This window comes from Emydura macquarii, unplaced genomic scaffold (assembly GCF_026122565.2).
Source record: "Emydura macquarii macquarii isolate MOO-44397 ecotype Brisbane River unplaced genomic scaffold, CSIRO-AGI_Emac_v2 contig_1477, whole genome shotgun sequence".
In the NCBI taxonomy this organism is placed as follows: Eukaryota; Metazoa; Chordata; order Testudines; family Chelidae; genus Emydura; species Emydura macquarii.
In genome coordinates, this window is record NW_027131614.1 from 11,093,468 (window position 1) to 11,119,935 (window position 26,468).

A 26,468-nucleotide genomic window follows, 5' to 3' on the forward strand; every position below is an offset into this window, starting at 1 on the left:
GCACAATGTACAATGACTAAAAATTATATTTTATTCTTTAGGAATGAGTCAGCAACCTGATCCAGGCTTCACCGGGGCTACCACTCCCCAGAGTCCATTGATGTCCCCAAGAATGGCTCATACTCAGAGTCCTATGATACAGCAGTCTCAGGCTACGCCTGCCTATCAGTCCTCTACAGAGATGAATGGGTGGGCACAAGGGAACATGGGTGCAAACAGGTAAATCTACAAAAATAAAAATGCCATAATTTCACTATTAAAATTTGCCTTGTATTATGTCAATCAGTTGTCACAAGAGGAAATATTTACTTCTTCTTCGAGTGCTTGCTCATGTCCATTCCACTATAGGTGTATGCATGCCTCTGTGCATGGCTACCGGAACTTTTTTCCCCTTCGCAGATCCCGTAGGGTGGCTCTGGTGGCCCCTGGAGTCCCACGGTATATGAGGCGCTGCGAGCCCTACGCCAGCTCAGTTCCTTCTTTCCGCCTGTGATGGTTACTGGAACTGCCTGCACGTGCATTACAAGCACCGAATTCCCCGTGTTTTAGACTTTAAACAGGACTTTTTGTGTTAGTTAGTTAGATTAATAATTGTTGTAGTGGTAGTTAGAGATAGTCTAGCTCAGACTTTACCAGGAGCAGGTATGCTCCGGTGTCATGGCTTCAAGCTGTGTGTTTTCGGCAGGAAGGCTTTCCCGCTAGCTGACCCCGACTGCCTGAAGCGTGGGGGGGAAATCCCTTCGTAAGAAGAGAAAAGGCTTTCAGACACCCGGGATATCCGTCTGGAAGCCTGGCTCATAAAGACCCCGAGCCGACTCCGAGCCATCCCGCTTTGCCACGGTATCCAGCATGCCGCTGGTGCAGAGGGCACCTTCGGCACCGACCTGACTCGGCACCGTGAAGATGTAGTGTAGATACTCCCCCTCACCGTTGGAGCAGGCGGGATGGAGCACCTACAAGCACCATCGACTTCGGTGGCCGAAGGGCGGCAAGAGCCCTTTTGGCCTTGCATACGCCACCGCCGCCCGTGGCTCCACGAGAGAGAAGGGGCTGGCGTTATGGGGAAGCCTGCGTTGGGACCCCCTGAATGGCTCAGGAGAAGCCTGGCATGAGGAGGAAGATCTCCTGCAGATCAGTTTCCTAGGATAGAGCAGGAATGCTCCCGCAGAAGTCATCCCAGGTCACAGTCGCCGGACCGACCTGCATCGAGGCGGAGAGCGAAGTCCCCCGGCACCAGGTGAGGTCCATCCCACTGCTTTGGCAACGAAGAGTTTGCCCGCAAGGACACGGCACTGATCCCAGTCACCGGAGATAGTCTCGGTACTGAAGAACTCGCTGGGCAGTGCAGACCTGGATGCCGGAAATGGACTCGGCACCAAGGAGTTCACTAGGCGGTGCAGAACCTGGTAGCTGGAGACAGGCTCGGCACGGAGGAGTTCACCCCCCGCGCCGAGACGGTGGAGAACCCGGTAGCCAGAGACAGCCTCGGCACTGAGGACTTTGCCCCCCTGTGCCGAGACAACGCTGAGGCCGGAGATGGACTCGGCACCGTGGAGTTCGACCCCGTGCCAAGGCAGCGCTGAACCCTGGATGCTGGAGATGAACTCGGCACCGAGGAGTTCACCCCCCCCGCACCGAGGCAAGCCTGGATGCCGGAGACAGCCTAGGCACCAAGGTTTCACCCCCCATACCGAGGCTGCGCCAAACTCGGTGGCCGGAGACAGTCTCGGCACCAAGGAGTTTGCCCGGCACCAAGGCCGGGCAGAGTGGGTTGCCAGAGCTTGACTCAGCACCGACACACACAGAGCACAAAAAGTCCTCGATGCAGGGATGATGCTCGGGTCAGCCCTGCTCACCCGAGTGTTGTCTGTATGCCTGCTCCGGCCACGGCACCCACGACATACCTGGTAGTTGAGGTCATCGTTGCTGAGGGGTTGCTCTTTGGAGCGACGGTACCACACAGTAAGAGGCTTTTGGGCAGTCCCAGCAGTGGTCTGTTAATGGTGCCTCAATATCCCATTGGGGATTCAGCACCTGGGGGAGCAACCATTAACCAAAGGTGCCAGAGCCCCAGGCAGATGGCCTCAGAGGCAATGGTCACCCCAATGGCCATATGGGGGTCTAGGAGGTTTCCCGGTGGGGAACCACAGTCCGTACAAGGAAAGGGCCACCATGCACCCTCGGACAACGACTCGGCCCCATGGACAGGGACTTCTGTGGGGATTGCCTGTCGGCAGGATGAGGGGCTGCGGCCTTCAGTGAAGATCTCCTGACAAATGCCCTCCTTCGTAGCCCGATGCCTAAATGAGCCGAGAAAAGTATTACACCCAGCCGCTGTTCACCACCCCGCCTCAGGTCCCTGATGGTGGTTGCTGCCAGCCACAGGGATGGGCAGGGCAGACGGGCTCTACTCCAAAGAACAAGGGCGACTGCAACCCAGACTTTGGAGAAAACTTTATTCAATAGCACTACTAGCAAGTGGAAGGTGAGTCCCTCAGGGGACTCATGAGCCGCTTTGCTGAGGCTCTGCCTGCAGCAGGCACTGAACCTGTATGCCATTACAGAAGATGGTACCATGGGAGCTAGAGCAGCGCTCCTGGCACCCTCACTATCTGCTGATTTGATGGGCAGAGTCATACCCCCCCATCGGCATGCCCAGAGGTTATCAGCTGCAATCCCAGGCTATCCCGATAAGGTCAGCAGCCCATCAAGGGCCCTTCCGTGGACAGATCAGCCTTCTCTTCGGTTCAGATAGAGGTGAAACTGCATAGCCTCAGGAACTCCTAGACCATGGGTCCCTTCCCTGGGCCGCTACGCGCCATAGACCTTCAGGGTTAGGCAGGTCTCCAGGGAGAGCAGCAGCAGTGGTGCCAGCCACGGCCGTCTCGCAACCTACGGGCAATGGGACAGAGTCAAGGGTCTAGGAGGCACCATCCACCCTGACCAGCTCCTTTGCCCGATTGCCGAGAGGACCCTTACTGTGTGCCTATCGGAAAAGGCTCTTCTGCTGGTGAATGCAAGGGCAGCGTTCTAACCTATACCCTCCTTCAGGCTCGGGTGAGCCAGAAGGCCTTCCGACCACTGGATCCTTGAGAGAGTTTGGTGAGCTAGGGCCCCCAGTCGTCTCCTCCTCCCAGCCTCTCGATGCCTCCTCCCTCCTCCCTCTCAGTGGCAATTCCACATCCAAGAGGTTGGGGCCGCCTCAGCCAGGGGCAGTGGGAGAGGTCCCGCAGGCGATGGCGGAAGAGGTCCTACTCGAGGTACTTCTTCATCCCCACCCCCCGAAAAGGGGAGGGGAGATTTGAGGACAGTGACAGACCTATGTCGTCTCACAAATACCGAACAAGGGACTCGAGTCTTGCATGGTTCCCGCAGCTCTAGCAGTGGAAACTGGAGCCCGGTATGCTACCCTGGATGTTAGGGATGCACATCCTCAAAGGTCCCTTCCCTTCGTAGGGGCTGACTCCCTCTAACACTTACGGCTTACCCCATGGTCTGTTGTTTGGCCGACAGTATTCACTGCATGATCTGCCCAGGCAGGCCCAGGTCCCATGCCCAGAGCAGGGTAAGCTGGCCAGGCATCTCTTGCGGCTGGCGGGTCCTGCTGGCAAATGCACAAAGTCCACATTAACTCAGGTACAGCCTATGGAATGCATCGGTGTGGCCAGTCGGTTCCAGGACCAGACCTTCTTGCCCCAGCCGTGCTGTGGGACAGAGTCCCTCAGGATGGGCCACATGCACAAATGCCCTACGACAACAGCCAAACGTTGCCGACAGCTGACAGGTCACAGGGTGGCCTGCACCTATGTGATGAGGATAGCTGGCCTGACGCTTAGGCCGCTTTAGTCACGGCGCCGGGATACAGTCCGAGCAGGCAGCTCCTGCACCGGGAGGCTACGACCTCCTCTCCTCCCCTCTTCCAAAAAAAACCCAACAATAGCAAGCCCTAGCCTCCCGAGATGGCTGAACAACTCCTCGGGATGTGTGAAGGGGCGTTCCATTCATGGAACAGGCTCCTTCAGTTACCCTGATAGCGCCCGCCTCAAGCAGAGGGTAAAGGGCCGCGAAACACTCATAGGGCTTGCAGAATGTCCCTCCATTTTATCGAGGGCAGGGAGGTACAGACAGCACAGTGACCATGTACTACATCAACAGGCAGCAGGAGCCCATTCATCAGCCTTATGAAGGGAACCTATCAGTCCTTAAGACCTGGTGGTGATCACCTCCTGGGGGTGAGGAATGGCAAGGCAGACCACGTCAAGGGATCACTCTTCCTCACCACGAGGGGTCGCTGCGCCCGCTAAGGGCATCTACGACTGTCTGGAGGGGGGTTTTCCCCAAAGGGAATCTGTCTGTATCAGTCTGCAGCACGAGGTGTCCGCAGTGCTGCTCTCTCATTGGCCAAGGGGCAAGGGCGCTTGCCAACACCATTCGTCTGTAGCGGTCAGAGACCTTCATATTCACTTCCTGCCTTTCCCCTCCTGCATACAGTCCTGCTCAAAACGAGGAGGGGCTAAACAGATGCCATCTCTATTGTTCCGGCCTGGCCACGCCAGCATGGGTTCAGCATGATGCTGGAATTCTCAATCGCCTGCCTCGGGAGCCTCCGAGCCAGCATGATCCCAGCTCCAAGGATCACGGCCACTTATGGTGCCCAGATCTGGGCCCTTGACACCTCAGGGAGTGATGGATCGGTGGCCAAGAGGTGATGAGCGAGCTACTCAGAACAAGCCCAGTGAGTACTGATGAATAGCAGGAAGCCCTCCACGCAGGTCGTGTACCGGGCTAAGTGGAAGTGGCTGTTGCCTGCCAGGAGCAGTCCCAAAATACACTGCCCAGCCTCTCGCCAGTATAGGCGACCTGGGAAATACTTGCCACAGCTAAAGCTCCATGGACTGACTGTGGCCTTCGTGAAGGCCCATATCAGCTGCTGGAAGGGGGATTGCGTTCCTCCCGACAGATGGTGGTTCGGTCCCTGAAGGGGGTGCGACCTGGTGCTTCCCTGGGATCTTGACCTGGTCCTTCCCGGCCCACCCTGCGCCCCGCCCCCCTGAACCCAGGGTGTCAGGCCCTCTACTCTAGCCTTCCTGGGGATATTTACCTCGGCAAGGAAAATCTACAGGATCAGAGCTCTGACCTCAGATCTCCTCCCTCATACTGTAGTCTATAAGATAAGGTTCAGCTGAGATCGCACCGGGCCTTCCGGCCAAGGTGGTTGCCCAGTCTCATTGGACCAATCATATATTCTCCCCAGGTTTCCCCGAACCACATGGTTTGGAGGAGAGGAGAAGGTAGCACTCGCTAAAGCGCGAGAAGGGCCCTGGCGTCTACATCAGACATACAAGGCCGTTTCAGAGAGTGACGCAGCTCTTCCTTGCAGCATCCGACCGAATGAAAGGTTCACCAGTCTCCGCCCGGCACAATCTCCTTGTGAATAATTTCCTGCATCGCATTTGGCCACGAGCAGGTGAAGGTGCTGCTTCCAGATGCCACAGCTCACCCAACAGAGCTCAAGCTTCATCTACAGCCTTCCTAGCAGAAGTGCTAGGGCAGGGCATCTGCAGAGCAGCTGCCAGGCTGGTGGTACATACCTTCACGTCCCACCACACCTCTGTCCAATGGGCGCAGGAAGACGCGGGCTTCAGCAAAGCTGGGCTGCAGTCAGCTCACTGCTAACTCTGGCCCACCTCCGAGGTACTGCTTGTTAGTCACCTATAGTGGAATGGACATGAGCAAGCACTCAAAGAAGAAAACAAGGTTACCTACCAGTAACTGATGTTCTTCAAGATGTGTTGCTCATGTCCATTCCACAAACCACCCCCTGTCCCTGCCGCCGGAGTTGGCAGAAAGAAGGGACTGAGGGGGCGTACGGCCGACAGCGCCTTATATACTGCCGCATGTGCGCAAGACTCCAGGGGGCGCCAGAGCCAGACCTACAGGATCTGCTAAGGGGAAGAAAGTTCCGGTAGCCGTGCACAGAGCGTGCACACACCTATAGTGGAATGGACATGAGCAACATATCTCAAAGAACATCAGTTACTGGTAAGTAACCTTGTTATTTTATCTTTACCCTGCTTACTAATCATCTTGCACTCATTCCTCTATAATAGACCCCATATGTAATTTTTTTATTGTTTTATTCGGTATATTAATAATGTACTTTCAATAAAGATACCTTAGTTATACTATTTCAGTGACTATGTACTAGGCAGAAAAGGACTGATGTGTAAATAATGTAATGCATATAAGATGTGGTGAAAAGCTTTAGTGTGACTTTCACTTTGACTAGAAGTTCTCCTGCAACCCGCACTGAATTTTGTATAGCGCTTGGGAGGGGATCTTCTTCAGTTTGTGGTTCTTCAGTTATTCCAAGGTCTTGTTCATGAACGTGAAGGACGTCTGCCCTAGACGTTCTGCTGTGCGGTCCAGGTTTTCCAAACCTGATGCTTGAAGTCTGTCAGCAAAAATTGCTGCACAGTTGCATGCCTACACTTGTGAGTCTGCTTGCCATACCCATACGTCCAAATCTAGCATTCATGTGTGTGTCCTACAATAGCCATGTAAAATGTTCATGAAAACTTATTAGCCCAGAGGCTAAATATAGTAGGCTGCCCTCTATTGTGATGATAATAATTGAGGGGAAATGATATTTTACATCCCCTCCAAAAATTACTCTTCCCAGACTGCATTAGACATACGTTGCAAGTAGCCAAGCAAGACATATAAGTGGCTGGTATGCACACACAGCAGATTGGTACACTCCGCCACATTAGTTCCACGTGTGGACAAAGACATGCATTTTTGGGCACAGACATCAGGCCTTCAGGTTTGAAAATATAGCCCACAGATGCTAATGCCTGGAAAGCAGTCATCCTTGGAAGTTAGTGTATACTGTATGTATAAATTCTAGTCTGAGACATAGTCTGAGAGAGAGTGATTTCCTAGTGGCATCAGCGTTCTGAGTCTGACACTTTGCTTTCTTTCATTCTTCGCTATAGCATGTTTTCACAACAGTCCCCTCCACATTTTGGGCAGCAAGCAAACACCAGCATGTACAATAACAACATGAACATCAGTGTATCCATGGCAACCAACACAAGTGGCATGAACAACATGAACCAGATGACAGGGCAGATCAGCATGACCTCAGCGACCTCTGTGCCTACATCAGGGTTGTCCTCCATGGGTCCTGAGCAGGTGAGAATTTTAGGACCTTAGACCAGAGCTTGAGGATTTACTTGACTGTAGTTTATATGGGTAGTTGAGATTGGCTGTAACAGCTGTGAGTATTGTATTTATTCTACTAGCTTATTCTGAAAATGGTATGTTAAAAAGAAAGCCTTCAGTTTTAGCTCTTCATTCAAAGGACTGGATGATTAATCCAACTTTCATATCTGGATTTCTGATTCAAATCCAGCACCATAGTAGTTAGCATCTGCTCCATGGTGTCTCTGAAATGAATTTGGTGATCCAGTTCTCAGTAGATGGGTTTCCACAGTACTGTGGACACTTATTGATTCCCTTGTTAATCATCTCAGTGATGGAGCCAAGGACGGAATGAGCATAAAGCTATTTTCTGCAGGTTAAGGCACATTACCACCCTAGTCTTTTGGAGATGCTTATGCTCCCACTGTCCATACTGTACCTGCTCTGTGGATAAATAGGACTTCAGCCTTGAGGACTGTTAATTTGACACCTGTCATGAGCACAAAATTCATACTGTTTTTAATGTAAGGCAGGCAGCTAATCCAGTAACCATTAAGCCTGTTTTTTCATCCTGAAGAGGTTTAAACATGAGCTTTTCTTTGGGGCTGTTACATAAAACACATTTTCCGCTTTAAGATACACATAGCCTGTAAAGTAACATTTTACTTTCAGTTTTCTGCATGGGCTCCATATTGAAATTCACATGTTAAACTAAAGAGGGCTTGAGAAGACGATCCCCTCAGATCATCAAACAATATGGTAGTTGGGGACTGAAATTTCACTTAGACAACACGTAAGTTTCCAATAAGGTTCAATGTAGTAAAACTAATCAAAGCAGTGGAAGATGGGAGTAGAGATTTGAAGGGGACAATAGTGAGCGAAAGGTGGGAAGATCTCTTCTTACTCTTTTTTCATCTAAGTGAATGTCACTTTTCCAAGGCAGAGCTTTATGCTATTACATGAGTCCAAGGGTTTTCATCTGTTTTTTATTAACATCAGTGACACACCAAACCCTGTGCTTGTTGATGGTGCTCAAAATAAACATTTAAACTCTCTCATTATCTGGGGAACAAGAGTTTCAAGGATATTTCAAAATCCCAGTCTCACCAATTACAGCAGTTTTAAAAATCTGCCTTCCAAGCCACTGAACCAGAGTAAGTGGTTGCAATTTCTTGCAATACTAAAGGAGGTGGAGGGAGTAGAGGGGGAGGAAGTGTTTATTTGGCCAGTGCTTTCTTTACAAATTTGATTTTCCATTCTATGCCCTCTACTCATTTTTGCCAGACCATCTTATTGTTGTTTAAGGCACGGGTAGTGATGCCTGTTTGGAATTTTCAATCATGATTTATTTACTGGGATTTGTCGGGTTGAGAACCATCTTAAAATCTCTGCAGCAGTGCAGGAGAAACTTTGCAATACGTTAAATAAACCATTAGATAGCTGTCTACTCAAGGTTTGCGCTGCGCAGCGTTAACTTTCTTAATCCGCACAGATGCATTACTGCCAAGGTCAAAGCTGGCCTACTGTTTGCTAAGAATGACCTTCAAACAATATTTTGAAAACCGTCTGGGATATCCAGCATATAGGACCAAACAAAGGAGTCAAGAAATGATTTGGGACATCATACTGGGAATATTCCATGTGGTTCAGCTCAGTTGGCAGGAAGGCAGGGTAACCTGCTTCAGAGCAGGGGGATTGTAAATCTGTCCACTATGCTTTTATGTGGGTTTAATAGCTAGTAACACAATTGAGACCTGTCTTTTTATGGCATCAGCTGTACTCTCTCATGCTCTGGAAGAATCTTCAGCTAAATGTAAAAAATATTAATTTCTCTGTCACTTACCTTGTTTCTCTGATTAAACAGCAATTGTAGTCAGAAAAGTTACTGCGTTAAAAACTATATTTTTGGTTTGTTTTCTTTCAAATAAACTTCCAAATAAAATGTGCTTCATTTACAAAACTAAAAATTATTTTTCCAACTGCCAACGCTGCAAACTAGAGTGCTGGCATCACCATGGACAATAATAATAATTCTGCAGTTGGAACATGATTGATGGTTATGTTGATATTTTGCAAGGCAGACTAGTGCCAGCTTGCTTTTCCATAGCTGTACCGTCTCTGCAGTGAGAATATAAATCTTACCCATACATAAATCATATTGCTTTCTGTGTTACAAATATTTGTTTTGGATTCATTTGGATGTGATTTTATTTTTTGTAATTTAAATTGTTTTCCAATTCGTTCCCCACACTTTGGAACAAGATAGAAAAGAACACACACACTGAGTCTTTTGCATGTTATAACAAATCTTCTACTGCACAGTTGTCAGTGAAAGGAAATACTCTTCTCATACTAATTCAGTTGTGTAACCCAAACCCAGAAGAATGAGTTGCAACACCTTCCACGCCCTTCCTTAGCAGAGCACAGTTCAGTATCTTCTGAATGAAATTTTCAATAAAGGATTGAAAAATCCATTCACCTGCTTGTTGCTGAGATAAGAAAACCTTTCCTGGCAAGCGTGGGGCTTAAACCCTCTATTTCTGCAGAATTTAAACTTTCATGCTAAAAATAATTAAGCTTCTAACCCTTCTAGTGGAAAAGATAACTTTCTGAATGTGAACTGCCTGTAAACCAATGTAGAATTGTTTTCCTGGTTCTTTAGAGTGAACAGTCCACTGTCCCACGGTGCTTTTCATAGCTTTGTTGCCACTTGGCAAACCAGTGAAAAGCAACAGAGACAGCACTGAAAAGGAGGCTAAGGGATTAGTGGCTGCCTGTCCCTCTTCTGCCATTGCTGCAGCCAAGGACTATGGTGAAAGGTAGTGTAGTGCAGCCAGGAGGCTTTGGAGACGGAGAGGAAACAGAAAATTTCTTCTCCCTTCTAGCAAGTAGAGGGCGGAAGATCCTCAAATATATCAGACAGCTTCTAGCCAAACACTGGCATGATACAGATAGTGGCCCCAGTCAGAATCCAGGAAGAAGGATCCTCCCCCTTTAGAACAGCTGGGGTTGGACTTCTCAGTGATCCCTTGTCCCTAGACATTCCTGATGGGCCATGTCTCATCTTGTATATCAGCTTCTGTCTAGTAAGCATGTGATATGTTTGTCAAGCACTGGCTCTATGCATGAATCATCCTGTTTGGTGTGGAAAAATGCACATCTCCCAACAAACTCTGGGACCTCTGCTCAACAAATTAGACTCAGATTGGCTGTTCAGCTGCACCTTTCCTATTTAAAACCATCTTCCTGCCCTTGCCTAAGAGTAGGGAAAATGTATGGTTTACACATAATCAATATTAATGTGATGCAGTACCCATGATTTCTCACTGTGCTTCCAAAAACTGTGTGATGGTTTGTAGGTGCAGCAATAACAATGCTGTCTCTGTCAGGGAGATTAGGAAGGTAGTTTATAGCTTCAGGCCCTTCCCAGAAGACAGCTTCTCTTAGAATTACATCAATTTAATGAGTAGAGCCTGTTAAGAAAACACATACAAGAACACTCACATACACACAATGAGTAAGAAAGGTTTTATTTTTACATAGGCACTTCTCTGACCATACCTTCACTTAAAGGGTGGGAAATGATACACATTTGCAACATGGCTTATTGGTTTCTAATGTTCTCTTTTTGCTTTTCCTTCAAATTCCCTAACATACATTTGAATTAATCTGCTTTAACATCTCATTATAACTAGGTTAACGACCCTGCTATGAGGGGAGGCAATCTTTTTCCAAACCAGCTGCCTGGAATGGATATGATAAAACAGGAGGGAGATGCATCTCGGGTAAGAAATAACACACACACACACACACACAGACTCAACTAAACCATAAATATTTTAAGGCCTAGAATGTGTACAGCAGTTGTTGTTTAATGAAGCTGAAGATAGCTAGGGTGCTAGTAGTTTTTCTTTTTATGACAACCAGTGACTTAATCCTTCTTCCTCGGGATAGTGTTTTTAAAAGGCTTTTCAGTAAATTTCTTTGTAATTCATCTGGTGGTGACATCTATATTAAGGATCCTTGTTTAGATCCCGAATGGTGTGTTATAGCTATGTTCTGTATTCTCCATTTTACATTAACATCTATTGAGGTAACAAATATACAATTAAATTAATCAAACTTTCATTCATAGTTTATTTGCTTTTACAGAGCAATTATACAAGTGTTTGCGGAAGATGGGGGTGGGAGGCCTCACTGCTGATGTGTATATCCGCAGCTGCTTATTTAACCCATTTCACCTGTAACATTGTTTAAGTGTTACTCCTCTTTTCATTGTTTTGTTCTTAGGGCAACAGTTTCAAGTATTAATTAAGTTATTACCTTATATACAGTACTTGCTCCCAGGGGAGCGATGATATTGAGCTGACTTCAAACACATCTCGAGCTGATGGAGTAATTAGCACTTAACTTGGGACAAAACTGGTTTGCACTCCAGGCAGTAGCAGTGTTAAAAAGAAGCTACGGTAGTCTTCTTGGACTGTAGGCTGCTAAATGAGGTGGATTTTGTAAGTGTCCCCTCACTGGAAGGTTCTTCATAAAAAAATAACCTTCCACAGCTTCAAAGGAAGATTGTTACAATAAATTTGATATTTTGGGACCTGATGTGATTGGAGACAAGGTATAACATTTTCTCTATGTGATCCAAACATCGCATCAGTGGAAGCCCATTCAAATAAAAAAGGTGATCAGTATCCATAGAAATGCCCTTTCCCAGGAGACTTTAAATCAGAAATAATTAAATTTAGATTTAAAACCATATGAAAACTATATTGATGCCCTAAAACTTTCAGTATGCAGTCAAAATTCTATGTTAAGCAGGGGTTGTTCTATAGTATGAGCCCAAGGCACCATCTAGTGGCTACTGTGTTAATTACCGTATCTTACCTCTAGTGTTCTTTTTATCTTCCATATAAGCTGCCACATCTCCTATTCCCTCGTTCTTAGAAGAATTGATTTGTTAGACTTTCACAGAATCATAGAGTTGGAAGGGACCTCAGGAGGGCATCTAGTCCAACTCCCTGCTCAAAGCAGGACTAACCTCAGCTATATAATCCCAGCGAGGGTTTTGTCAAGCCGCATCTTAAAAACCTCTAAAGATGGAGATTCCACCACCTCTCTAGGTAACTCATTCCAGTGCTTCACCACCCTCCTAGTGAAAAACTTTTTCCTAATGTCCAACCTAGACCTCCCGCCCTGCAATTTGAGACCGTTGCTCCTTTATGCAGACCTACCAAACTGAAATAAAATGCACTAAATAGTCTTCATTCCTTCAGAAGTTTTCTCTCACCATAAAGTTGCCTGCACAGATTCTCCAGTCTTGAAACCATTCAGCATGTCACACAAACTGCATAGCGTTGAAAATTGCCTTAAAGGTGATCATGGGTATCCCTGTATGCTCAAACAAAGGCAGAGATTTATAACCAAGATGCACAGCTCCTTCTGCCTCATTTCCCTCCAGACACACGTTTTGATTGGTCCCTGACTATTTTTAATTTTCCCATTAAAAATAATTCTCTGAAATTGGGAAATTTCTCCTCAATGTTAGTTCTAAGCCAGTGCAACTGGAAAAACAGGGAAAGGAGTAAAAAGTAAAGGCCAGATCCATCAGTTGTGAGGATTGTGACTGGGGAGAGACAGGCCTCCTGAATCAGGATCTCAAGGTGATCCTCTGGGTCTAGAGAATTGAAAGATTGCACACACTTTTGAGAACTGCCTTCCTTAAAAACATATCAAATATCTGTCAGGCTGATCTCTGACAGGCATTTGACCTGTGCTTGAAGCACACCATTAAAAGCTGGATTTCTTGTCAGTACCTGTGATTGTGCAATAATGAAAATCAGAGGAAAAAACAGAACTGATAACACACCCTTTCCCTCATAAGAATTGTAATAAAGACTGAACACAATCACAAAACTTAGAGGTGAAACTTCCCCCATTTTAAAGTGAAAAAATATTAGAAAAAGAGAGAACAAAACCTGTTCAGAAGCTTCTGAACAATGCTTCTGAGATCAGTCAAAAATTGGGGGCAGTTGTGGAACTGAGGGAGATGGGGCCATGTGTCTTTTACACACTTTGCCTCTGTTTGCACATAGATGGATGCCCACAACTCCCTCAAAGGCTGTTTTCAACACCTCTGAAGTTCATGTGACATGGTGCATGACTCCAAGAGTGAAGGATCTATGTAGATAATCCTTTGTAGGGAAAGTGTAAATAAAAGATAAATAAATAAAAGAATTAATAATACTGAGGGAAGAGGCAATATGTCTCCTTTCACTGAAAGCTTTAGTAGAAAGAGATGTCTTCTTGCCCTTCAGACACATAGATATGTTCCTTTTCCTGAAAAACTCAACATACACAGCGACAACTGTCACAGGACAAATGTAGGATAAGAGTTAAGGAGAAGTCAGGTGAGAGGATTATTGGTTGTGAGAAGAAGAAAGACAATTATTGGAGAAGGTGGATTTTAAGAAGAGTTTTAATGGAAGTGGGAGAGAGGTCATGTGATGGAAGAGAACAGCAGGCACAAAACTGAGGATGGAAAAAGCAGATTAAGGGAGAAGTAGAATAAGAGGATAGTGAGCAGGATAGTAAATCATAAATGTAGGTGGGATAAGATGGTGGAAGGCCGTAAGTGAGGATGATGAGTTTGGATTAATGGTGGTAAAAGTTCCAAGAAGGGATTCAAAATCAAGATGATATGAGCAGAACAGTGGAAGAATTTTATGACAAGCAGTTCCTACTTGGCAATGACTGAATAGCTAAAATTTTAAACGTGTTGTTTCCACCATTACAACTCTGAAAGTCGTACAAAATTTTTGAATAACTTTCAAGTTCATAGCACATTTTAGTTTTATTAGTAATACTTCCTATAAAACATGAACTTGTACTGCAGTACTTGTGAAATAGCCACTAAATTCCATAGAAAGCTTTGGAAGATCACTTTTTCTCCAACCAGAATTTTCATTTTTACATACGTCTTTACAAGAGAATGTGCTCCAGATTTAACATATTTTTAAAAGCATAGGCTTTACAATTCAGTAGACCGTTGAAGGGAGGTTTAATATATGTGTGACCCTCTGTCCATAATTTTTTTAATCAACTAAAGATGGAAGTATTCATTTGTAATATTTTGGCTATCATTCAGTGTCCCGGAGATTTGAGCAATAATCAGTTTATTATATACAAAGTAATCTAAAAAAAATGATGATTGTAAACCAAGTTCGGCTGTGTTAGGAAACTACTAATCAGGAAATAGGATATGCTTCATTTCAGTATATAAATACTAAAACTCTGCAGAGTTCTATACTTACCAATCTAATTTCAGCTGGTGGTTACTTAATACCGTTTCACTTTGTTATAATATGTTAAGAAATAAGACTTAAAGCTTTTAAGATTTATGAAGATAATATAAATAATTAATGTGAACCGCTGTTTTCAATGTGACTAGAGAATGGGGAATTTTCTGTCATTTTCTAGGCACAGAATATTCTTGATTTATAATCTTGTAATGCTTTTGTAACTAGCAGAGATTAATAATTTATAATCTGGCCATTACATTAGAGCAACAAATGTGTATTAACTAACTTTAGATAGTAAAGAAGAAATGTCTAAACCTACTTCTATTTAAAAGCAGTTCTCTTCTCTATAGGGTATCATTTAGCTTTAAAATTTGGGAGAAACATACGGCATAATTTATAGCAAAACCACTGTACTTCTATAGTTAATGATCTTCAGGGTTTGCAGAGTAACTCCTTTTTAGGGTCTTGTATAAAAAGTCGCTCTGAATTTTTATTCCAGATAAAATTTTCATCTGGAAACAATATTTTAATTAACTTCTTTAAAGGTCTGTTGTGCGATCATAGTCCAAAACAAAAACCGTTTTTCTAAAGGCCTCATATATTTTATATAATTTTTCTCCTTTTGTATATATGTTTTTCCTACTCACATGGCTTAATCTTTGCTATGGGTAAAGTTAAGATTTTGTCACGGTTATGTTTAATAAAAGTAAGGGACAGGTCACGGGCAATAAACAAAAATTCATGGAAGCCTGTGACCTTCCCTGACTTTTACTAAAAATAACTGTGACAAAGTGGGGCTGATAGGGGGGCGATGAGACCCCGAGCCCCGCTGGGGGTGGGGAGGCTCCAGTACCTGCCACTGCTGCGGCTGACACCTCTGAGACCCCCACTGCCTTCAGTGGCTTGGAGCTGCGGGGCTGCAGCTGGGAGCTCTGGGACTGTGCTCCTCCCACCCCCCACTGTCCTGCAGGGCTCGTGACTCAGAGCTGTGGAGGGGCCCTACAGCGGCAGGGACCTGCGGGTCCATTGCCACACATAGTGGCTAGGAGCTGCAGGACCCACCCCTGCTCACGGAGGCTCGAAGCTGCAGAAGCCCCCCACCACTCATGGTGGCTCTGGTTCCCCCCTCCGTCGTGAGTAGCAGAGGGACTGAAAGTTCCCTGCTGCTGCAGGTGGCTGAGAGACCAAGAGCTGCCACCCCAGCGGCTGGGAGCTCCAGGTTCTCCCACCACCCATGGCAGCAAGGAGATGCAGTGGCCACCAGCTGCAGCTGGGAGCTCCGGGTCACCCCACTGTCCACAGCTGCTCGGAGGTGCAGTGGCCGGGAGCTCCCGGGCCCCCCATGGTGGCTGGGGGCTCTGTGTCTCCGGGGTCCACTCCAGGGCCCTCTGCCCGCAGCAGCTTGGAGCTCTGGGGACAATGGCTTGGATTTCCTGGTCTCCCCGCCACCCATGGTGGCTGACAGCTCCAGCTCCAGCCCCGCCAACCCAAGGCTGAAGCAGAAAATATCCTGGAGGTCTCTGGAAATCACGGAATCCATGACCTCTGTGACATAATCATATCCTTAGTTATGGCATAGTGAACCAAATTCATTCTCTGCAAAAGCCCTTTGGAGTTATTGGACTGGGTACTTTTGGCAATATTTTTTTAAATCCTCACTTTGCAAAGTGGCTACACCAAAAGTGTCGGGCCATGATTCCTTATGAATTTTTACTTCTCTTTGTCATTTTGTATCCATAATGTGCTAATACTGTTGCAGGGTGCAGTGTCACTGTGCACAAAGAATAACCACCCAATGGAGTGAACTCCTAGTAAGGAGGGCTTGAATGTGTGGGCGGGAGGGGTGATATTTTCACTCAGTAGATTGTATAGATATTCACAGTTTGATCACATGTACTCTGTTGGACTTCACTGGGCTGCTCAGGCTTGACTTCCTCTCAGACAGGTTCAGCTATACTCACAGTCAGGGCTGGATTGATGAACAGACACAAACCTAGGGCCCTGGCTGTAAGGTACCAGGATGTAGATGTCTGGTCTAATGATCACAGCTGAGCTGGTGTCCACAAGTGGAGGACAGCCACGAGGCAGTAGTCAGCCAGCAGGGATGAGGGCAGTCACTAGAGTTGGGCTCGATAAGCAAGAGTCGGGATCAGAGTCAGGTTGGAGTCATAGATCAGAGATCTGAGGTTGTTACCAGGCTGGAATCAGGAGGCAAGAGTCAGGGTCGGAGTCAGGCTGGGTTTGGAGATGAGAGACCAGAAAGCAATGTGCAGACTGGAAGACTGCGTGGTTCCCAAACAACTTCCTGAGCCACCCTCCAGGGTTAAATAGTACGCGTCACCAGTCAGAGGGCCCAGGGTGTTATCACTCCGGACCCTTTGAGCAGTACTTCTCACAGTGCCTGATGTTCACAGTGCTCCTTGGAGGTGCCACTGTGGGACAGTCAGCTGTCCCAGGCTGCACAGACCCAGGTTCTAGCCCCATGGATCCTTACACTGCTTCACTGAATCGTGTGATCTTTTCAGAATTTAAGCTTCCCTTTGAAATGCTGTTTCTAGTCCTTCTGGTTGCAAAGAAGAGTTTGAAAAAGCGAATTAAGCATAGCTGATGCAGTGATGTCTGCTTGCATCCACAGACAGCCTCTAGGAGAGGGAGTAGCAACAGCTCCACAAGCCAAGGAGGAAGCTGCATAGACCCAAAACCATGACCAAACAGACCAGGCTTCAGTTTCAGGGGCCTCAAGGATGGTCAACCACTGGCCTCTGCAGGGTTAGATTCCCCTCGACGGTTCACATGTCCTCCAGAGTGCCCCTTTTCCATTCTCACCTATCATCTCAGTGAGTTAGACTGAAGAAAAAGCACCGGAGTGCCACCTACCCAAGATATCAAAATGAAATGACACTCTCAGTAGATGGTGCAGATCTTTATAATACGATCAACCCTCTCCTTTCCTATGTGCTGTGATCAGCAATGAAATAGTTAATATTGACATTTAAATTAAAGTAGTTGGGTATTTGTCTTAACACCCAGTGGAAATAAATAGTGCTATTGTTTCAGGCTCTCTGCAAGTTTGGGCAAACAACATAGCACCTCTTTGCTTGTGTTTTAAAGTTTTCTTGAGTTCTTCAAAGCATAAGGGATAGGGTTACTTTTTACATTAGGAAACCTGAGATACAAAAAAAAAAAAGGTAGCGGGTCATTGATAGGCACAACCAGTCCCAATTTGAGCCCTGGTTATTACGTTAGGTTATTGAGTCCGAAGAAACCCTGAACTCTGTGCCTTGCTAGCTGAAGCCTTTCCTTCCATGCACCTCTTCTTTTTTATTAGTTTTATAACACTTTAAAAAAGTGAAACATCAAGAAAATTGTGAATAAAGGATTTGGTTACAACCACAGATTTCAGAGTTGAGATAAACTCTCATTAAACCACCTTGTTATCCATAAGCTCCAAATATTAGGTGATCCTAATGATTATGGTGGGCTGCATTATTTAGACAAATCAAAATGATTTAAAGATGGGATCTAAGTTGTAGTCCTTGTGCAGGCAAACTCCTGTTGACTTCACTGGGAATTCTGCCTGCACATGCCTGAAAGATCAAAGATCATACAGCATCATCATGGACAAATGGAACCCTTGCTTTGTACGCTTCAATTCAATCTGTAGGGCCAGATTTTCAAAGCTTGCCACCTAATTTTCTATCTGCCACCGTGTGTGTGTGTGTGTGTGTGTGTGTGTGTGTGTGTGTGTGTGTGTGTGTGTGTGTGTGTGTGTGTGTGTGTGTGTGTGTGTGTGTGTGTGTGTGTGTGTGTGTGTGTGTGTGTGTGTGTGTGTGTGTGTGTGTGTGAGAGAGAGAGAGAGAGAGAGAGAGAGAGAGAGAGACAGGTATTTAGCCACACAGTTTTGAAAATTGGCCCCTTCAGTGATGTTTGAACATGATGTGTGACTTGTATATTTTGATTGAGTTTTGTACAGGCGGTTGGTATTTTTAAATGCAGCAGATATGTACAATGCCTCGTATTCTTAACTAGTCTTCTCACTCTTCATGAAGTACATGGAGATAATTCCTTGATGTCTGTTTCCTCTTTCTATTTTTTTCAGAAGTATTGCTGACCTTGAAGGTTGCTGGTTGCTCCTTTCTTCAGCTGCCTGGGCTCACCAGCCCAAAACACTTACCAGTTGGAATACCTGCATCTGTTTGTTTTGACCCAACTGACCTGCCAGCCAGTTCCACTGGAACCAGCTCAGCTCAACGCTGCAGACAGGATTCAGCTCTGCCTTCCAGAGTGGAGTCAAAACAGTTGTTGCTGGAAGAGCAGCCTCTTCTCTGACAGTCTGAAGCTAGCGTACAGACAGTTGCTCAGTCTGTTCACTGCATTCACCTTAGTGCAACTTAGATCTCTCCTGCAAAGTAAATATTGACAGGCAATTTTCATAAACCATGTCAGATTGAATGTATTTAAATGTGTGTATTTAAGGAAAAACAACCATGCTCTTGTTCTGTTCCTGTTTAGTTCTAGACCTTGATTTCTTGCTTTGTTTTCCCTGGCTACTCAGTCTGGTGCAAAGGATGCAGTTCCATCTGAAAATCAGTGTTTTGAACTAAGACCTGCATTTGGGGTAGAGGAGGGTGGGTTGGATGCTAGTGAAGGGTGCAAGCAATGTATGGGGAATAAATATCTAATCAATTGGTTTGATTTAGGAAAAGATAGAAAAGCTGGAGCTTTGTAGAAAACTTATACAGATCAATTTTGAATGGGTTTAAAGTTGTAAAACAGGCTAAAACCATCCTGGGAGAGGGCTGTTCGTTAGGGGCTTTTTGGTTGTTGATTTATTAAAAAAAAAAGATATTTATAATGCAAATCATGAATCCAAAAATATAAATTTGTTACCTTTTTATGGAATTAAATTCCTACCTGATTCTCCTGAGCCTCCTTGTCTCCTCCTTTTCTAATAGGATAAAAGGACAGGTAAGCCCTTCATTTCCCTAGGTGTGTTACCTGCAGTTTAGGCTGCATGTAACCAGTTGTTGAACAATGAATTCCAGTGAGAATGCATTTATTGGTGATGGTAGTGGCAAAATTGGGGCATAATATCAAAAAGAGCTAAAGGCACCTGCTTTGAAATACATTAATTTACATTCCCCGTCCCCTTAGCTGGGAAAATAATGATTTGTTTAAAACCTATGGCAGATATCACTACAGATTTAACCTCATCATACATTTTTAATTATTTTAAAGCAGTGTGGACTATGAGGACGTTTTGTAAGGTACATAAAATCCACTTTATATGTAAACAAGCAATAATTTAAGTTGAGAACTTAAGTGTTTTAATTGTATAATTTTTTGTGAGGTATACATGTTGTGGAGTTGATTCCAAATGAGGTACTTCAGTATTAAATTAGATATCTTCATAGCCGTGTGTGTCTCCTGAAAAAGTGTTTTGTAAAGAATCACAATGCCTTGATTAGACCTAATTTGTAGGGTTGAAACTTTTCAACTTGTGATTCTGCTTATAAAGTCATTTATCTAACCTATATTATATGCAGCCACTGTAGGAACCAATTCTTGATTTTTTTTGTATGTTTGTATTCTTTCTTAATGAATCTTAGAGAAACTGTTACTGAGCAGACCACTGTTAGGGTGGGTTTTTTTCTTGCCCGCTGTGTTTGGAGTAATCTTTTACTAAACTGACATCAGTTTCTGAGGACTTGAAATGCCAAGAAATTGATGAAGTTTGTGACCTCCTATTTCTCTCCTCTAACCCACAATCCAGACACTTTCTTATCTGAACTCAAATTTTTTGATGTCCTTTAAAATGCAATGCATTTTATAATATCTTATCAGCCATGCCTTTTGAGGGTGGAAGGGTTCTTTCCTGGTGATTTGATTGATTGTTTCTGGTGGGGGTTAAAATGTACAAAGTATCTGTTGCTCTATACAAAGCCGAAGAAAATACATTAAAGATGGTTTGAAAGAGTTGTTTGCCATAAAAGGAGTTTCCTGAAAATCAAGGAAATCTACAAATCCATTTGTTTCTCACTCAGAGGGACTCATAACACACAGGGAAACAGCACTTTTCTGCAGTCTCCATTTTGTATGTCAAACTCAAAAGGAAGTATTTAGTCAACTGAGCCATCATGTTTAGCACTGGTGGAAAACTTTAAAGTACTGTCAGCGTGAGCTCCATAGCCTCGTTGATATGATGACATTTGTATTAAACATACAACATATACCTGATTTAAATTTATTTGTATAAGAATTATATAAATTAGAGGGACTTTAACTTCACACAACACAAAATGTAAATGGGTTTTAAACTAATTTTGTTTGTATTATATTCCTTTTCAGTGTTTGACCCTAACGTCTTCGAATAGATTAATCTTTTTCACAGTGGACAAAATAAGTCGTTTGAATATGTCCCTATTTGTGACAGATCTGCAAACCTTTATATTCTATTTGTGATTATGATATTTCATTGCCCATTGCCATTTTAAAGGGAAGGAGATTAAACCTACTATTTTGGATCAGAATTAGGTTCTGGTGTTCTGAGTTTTTGTCTAGCTAATTTAAAAGCAAAGAGAGTGAAGAAATCTTCAGATCATATTGATCACTCTAGAAACAAAAATAAAAAGCCAAATCGGTTCCCTTCATCATCAGTATTTCTCATTCTGTACACAGTACATTTGTTGGAGAAAGTACTTGGATTTTGTTAAACAGAACAAATAATCAGTGTTCTACTTATATTACTAAATTTGAAAGGCACATAATGTGAAAAGTATACATACATAAACTTGGTCATATGACCCATTTAAGTGTTCATGTAATGTGGTAAGTTTAAAAAAGTGAAGTGAACTGTTTTGCTACAATGAATTAATTTGTACTCAAAGTTTAAAATTGCGTCCCATACCAATATCCCTTTTGGCCTGTATTAGTTGAAAGCAATGTTTTTGCAGTTTATATAATGCATTTTTTTAATCTGTGTTTAAAAATGGAGTTCATATGGGCTTAACACATGAAATGGGTGGCACAGCTCCACTTGCAGAACCCAAAGATACCCAATCAGTTTTGAAATGCAACTTAAGCCATTAATTGTTGGTGTGAATTTCAAGTTTTCTAGTATTTGTATGGTAGTGTGCTGCCGAAGAGCAAAAGCATTCTCTGCACAAAAGAAAATTACTGTAGTGGCTTTGATTTTAATTAGAATTTTCTCCCTGGTGTTTCTTTGTAGACTAAAACAAAATCTTTTCAGTTTCTTACTACAGGTAAAGCTATGTGCAAGAACCTCAAAATGCTAAAATCTAGCATAATGCCTTAGATCTGTTTTTAAGTCTTGTATATTCCTACATAGCTGTCTGATGTATTATATTTGTATAGTGAATTGTGTACAATTTTGGAATAAGTGTATCATCACTTACCTTTATGTTGCTGAATAGAGATGGACACATTTCTTTAAACATTTACTGTCATTTAATTTTTTCCCTTTTGTCAGTTGTGGGTTTTATTTGTACAGTTCCTCATAAAGTTGCATCTGAGATGTGTGTGTATATGAAAAGATTATACAAGGGTAAAATTAAGCAATATATAAACTATGGTTCTTCAGGAGAAAGCTTACAGTGTTTCGGGTTGTGATTTATTTTCAAAGCGGAGTTGACTCTGAACATCACCTTGTTCACCTGCATTGATGTTTGTATTTCTAGTGTGAGCAGTTTATGCAAAGGTAGATATATTCAGAGAAATTTTAAATACATTTAAGCAAGTTAATATTGCTTTGCTGATGCTATTTGCTTATTTGATGTTAAATAATGCTATTGTAAATAAAGAATTCTGTTGTTATTGCATCATTTAATAAATTTTAATGCCTTCGGGTTTTACATGGCGTTAGAGATTTCAATGTGTTTCTGTTGTGTCTTCATTTACTCAAATCTGTGTTGAATTTGAAATAACACAAGAGAATGGATCAATCTGTAATTTTGAGAAGGACAATAGTGGATTTTTCAGTTTCCGAATCTTATTTTAAAAATTTCAAACTAGTAGTCAAGGTGACTGGATAGCTCATGCCTCACTGTGGAATTCAAATCCTTTCACCCCTAGAACAGTGTTTTGAATCCTGCCGAGGGTGGTCTTGACTGAAAATCGTTGCTTTTAAGTGGCCTATTTGAGATGAGTTCCTTCTCAACATTTTCTTCACATCACTGTTGGAAGTAACAGGACATCCTTTTTTGCAGTCTCAACAGAAGTCAGGGATGAATGGCATGTAATTTTAACTAGTAGAAGGGGCTTTCCAGGAAGGGGTAAAGCATACTGGTGGGGAGCTGCACTGCCATTCACCGTGCTTTACTGAATACGTAAATTAAGACATTCTGTGGATATAGATTATTGGAGGTCTCCATTTGTGTAGTATAAAAAACATAGAAGTCAGAGTTCTGGACTGTCAAGACATTCTATCAACTCTTTCTAGGAAACATATGAAAGAAGGGAGAAAAAGTGGTTATTTTTATTAAACTAAAACATGACTGTAAAAGCTCAGAGATACTTAATATATGAACAAGAAAGGACATCCTTTCACTATTTGTGTTGAAGGGACGTGAGGGGGAACAAGAAGGGTTTCTACAGGTATGTTACCAACAAGAGGAAGATTAGGGAAAGTGTGGGCCCCTTACAGAACGGGAGAGGCAACCTAGTGACAGAGGATGTGGAGAAAACTGAGGTAGTCAATGCCTTTTTTGCTTCTGTCTTCACAGACAAGGTGAGCTCCCAAACTACTGTACTGGGCAGCCCAGAATGGGGAGGAGGTAAACATCCCTGAAGGAACAGGTTTAGGATTATTTAAAAAGATTGGACATACACAAGTCTATGGGGCCGGATGCAATGCATCTGAGGGTGCTGAGGGAGTTGGCTGATGTGATTTCAGACCCATTGCCTATTATCTTTGAAAGCTCATGGCAATTGGGGGAGGTCCCGAGGACTGGAAAAAGGCAAACATAGTGCCCATCTTCAAGAAAGGGAAGAAAGAGGATCCAGGAAACTACAGACTAGTCAGCCTCACCTCAATCCCTGGAAAAACCATGGAGCAGGTCCTCAAGGAATCCATTTTAAGGCACTTGGAAGAGAGGAAGGTGATCAGGAACAGTCAACGTGGATTCACCAAGGGCAAGTCATGCCTGATCAACCTGATTGCCTTCTATGAAGAGGTGACTGGCGCTGTGGATGTGGGGAAAGCGGTGGACGTGATATACCTTGACTTTAGCAAAGCTTTTGATACAGTCTCCCACAGTATTCTTATCAGCAAGTTAAAGAAGTATGGGTTGGATGAATGGACTATAAAATGGATAGAGAACTGACTAAATCATCAGGCTCAATGGGTAGTGATCAATGGCTCGATGTCTAGTTGGCAGCCAGTAACAAGTGGAGTGCCCCAGTGGTCGGTGCTGGGGCTGGTTTTGTTCATTAACATCTTCATTAATGATCTGAAGGATGGGGTAGATTGCACCCTCAGCAAGTCTGCAGATGACACTAAGCTAGGGGGAGTGGTAGATACCTAGGAAGGTAGGGATAGGATACAGAGTGACCTAGACAAATAGGAGGATTGGGCCAAAAGAAATCTGGTGAGGTTCAACAAGGACAAGTACAGAGACCTGCACTTAGGGCAGAAGAATCCCATGCACAGCTACAGACTGGGGACCGACGAGCTAGGCAGCAGTTCTGCAGAAAAGGAGCTGGGGGTAACAGTGGATAAGAAGCTGGATATGAGTCAGCAGTGTGCCCTGGTTGCCAAGAAGGCTAATAGCATATGGGGCTGCATTACTAGGAGCATTGCCAGCAGATCGAAGGAAGTGATTATTCCCCTCTATTCAGCATTGGTGAGGCCGCATTTGGAGTATTGTGTCCAGTTTTGTGTCCCCCACTACAAAAAGGATGTGGACAAGTTGGAGAGAGTCCAGCGAAGGGCAATGAAAATGATTAGGGAGCTGGAGCACAAGACTTACGAGGAGAGGCTGAGGGAACTAGGCTTGTTTAATCTGCAAAAGAGAAGAATGAGGGGGGATTTGATAGCAGCCTTTAACTACCTGAAAGGGGGTTCCAGGGAGGATGGAGTTAGGCTGTTTCCAATGGTAGCAGATGACAGAACAAGGAGCAATGTTCTCAAGTTGCAATGGGGAAGGTGTAGGTTGGATATTAGGGAAAAGTTTTTCACTAGGAGCGTGGTGAAGCACTGGCATGGGTTACCTAAGGAGGTGGTGGAATCTCCATCTTTAGAGGTTTTTAAGCTGCGGCTTGACAAAGCCCTGGCTCAGATGATTTAGCTGAGGTTAGTCCTGCCTTGAGCAGGGGGTTGAATTAGATGACCTCCTGAGGTCCCTTCCAACTCTAATATTCTATGATAAGTACATGTTTTGGACAAGACATACCTTGTAATATTTTTGTCATGGCTGAAACTGTTCCTGCCATGATTCTTTTATATCAGTGTCTAGAAGGAGCTATGCCAAATATCTACACATCAAAGAATCACAGGATAGGGAGTGTTATTCTGAAGAAGATTTTAGGAGGGAGAAATACACGTCAGCTTCATGTGTATCAATAGGAGAATTGATCCCCCGTTTGAACATGACTTTGGAGATTAACAGGATTCATTGTTCAGTTAGAGTTAATTCATTCTAGGAAGAAACCAGATTTCTTGACAACAGTATTAGCTTTGAAAGCTGAGAAGTATCAGCAACGGCCTGCCACCAATTTAACATGTACAAAATCTGGTGATAGGAGCGAAGGATTTTTTTCCCTTTGCAAACAAAGCATTAAATAAAAATGCATTAAACTTATAGACATATTCTTATGTACACATCATATGGATAGGAATGACTGAAACCTAACATGCAACAAGAGGAAAATATACCCTCTCATCTTTTATTCTTATCAATGTAAACTGCAATCATATCTCATAGATCAGACTTTCCCTCTTCTTCGGACCAGATTCTGCCACTCATTCATACTGATTAACACCTGGCTCTGCAAGTAGTCTGACTTTCTAAAGATGGATTCACATGTTGGCATTGAAAAGGATGCTACAAACTACCAGTTAAATCCTGCCTCTTGTCTCTGAACCAAACTACTGTTTTAGAAGAATATTTGGCTTTATTACTTCCAGGCAAAATTATAAAAAGATACTAAAGAAACACCTTCATGACACCACAGAGACTCAATGATTTCTAATCTGCCCTAACAGGTTATGATTAAAGCTGTAGCAGGTTATTTGTCACAGATCCCGATTATCGTAGAAAAGTCCCTAGAGGGTGTACTGAGCTGGATTCCTAAAGTGATTAAGCATACAATCCATTACCGCCTGTGCTTATTTGCTTCTAGTTCTTCAGGGATAGCCACTTCTCATCTAAGTTATACCCTTTGCCCAAATGGAGGAATGGTCTTGTGGCCAAAGCACAATGAGGTAGAGAGATCTGGATTCTATTCCCAACTCTGTCATAGCTGTCGTGTGATGTAGTCACAAACCATCTGTGCCTCAGTTTCCCCACCTATAAAATGTGGATATTTCCCTACATTATGAGATACTGTGAGACTTAATTCACTGATGTTTGTAAAATGCTCTGCGGCCATGTCTACACTACAGGGTCACAGCTACAGTGCTGCAGTTACGCCGCCATTGCACTGTACTGTAGACGCTTCCTACATCGACGAAAGGGTCTTTCCATCAATGCAGTTAATTTAGCTAGATCAATGGAAGAATCCTTCCATCAACCTAGCCGTGTCTGTATTGGTGGTTAGACAGCCTAATTATGGTGCTTAGGGCGCAAAATTTTTCACAGCCTTGAGTGACATAGCTAAGTCAATCTAATTTTTAGGTGTAGACCAAGCCTGAGATTCCCAGGTGGCAGATGGTGTGGAAGTGCAAAGTAGCTTTATTTCTGTCATGCTCCCTACCAGGCAAAGATGGGAACAGCCCAAAAAGAA

At 44.0% G+C, this 26,468-nt stretch overlaps 1 protein-coding gene across 5 annotated transcripts in view; it reads left to right on the top strand.

The window, feature by feature from the left end:
* NCOA2 (nuclear receptor coactivator 2) overlaps nt 1-22,385 on the top strand; it is a 256,509-nt gene extending 234,124 nt beyond the window's left edge. For 4 of the 5 annotated variants that reach the window (XM_067553633.1, XM_067553632.1, XM_067553636.1 and 1 more), the window contains 4 exons: nt 42-219; nt 6,999-7,197; nt 10,902-10,991; nt 18,607-22,385. In XM_067553633.1, the coding sequence (XP_067409734.1) occupies nt 42-219; nt 6,999-7,197; nt 10,902-10,991; nt 18,607-18,618 (479 nt within the window). In that variant the 3' untranslated portion in view covers nt 18,619-22,385. The remainder of the gene's footprint in view (nt 1-41; nt 220-6,998; nt 7,198-10,901; nt 10,992-18,606) is intronic. The other variant, XM_067553635.1, reaches the window with a different exon arrangement.
* The last annotated feature ends 4,083 nt before the right edge of the window (nt 22,386-26,468 follow it).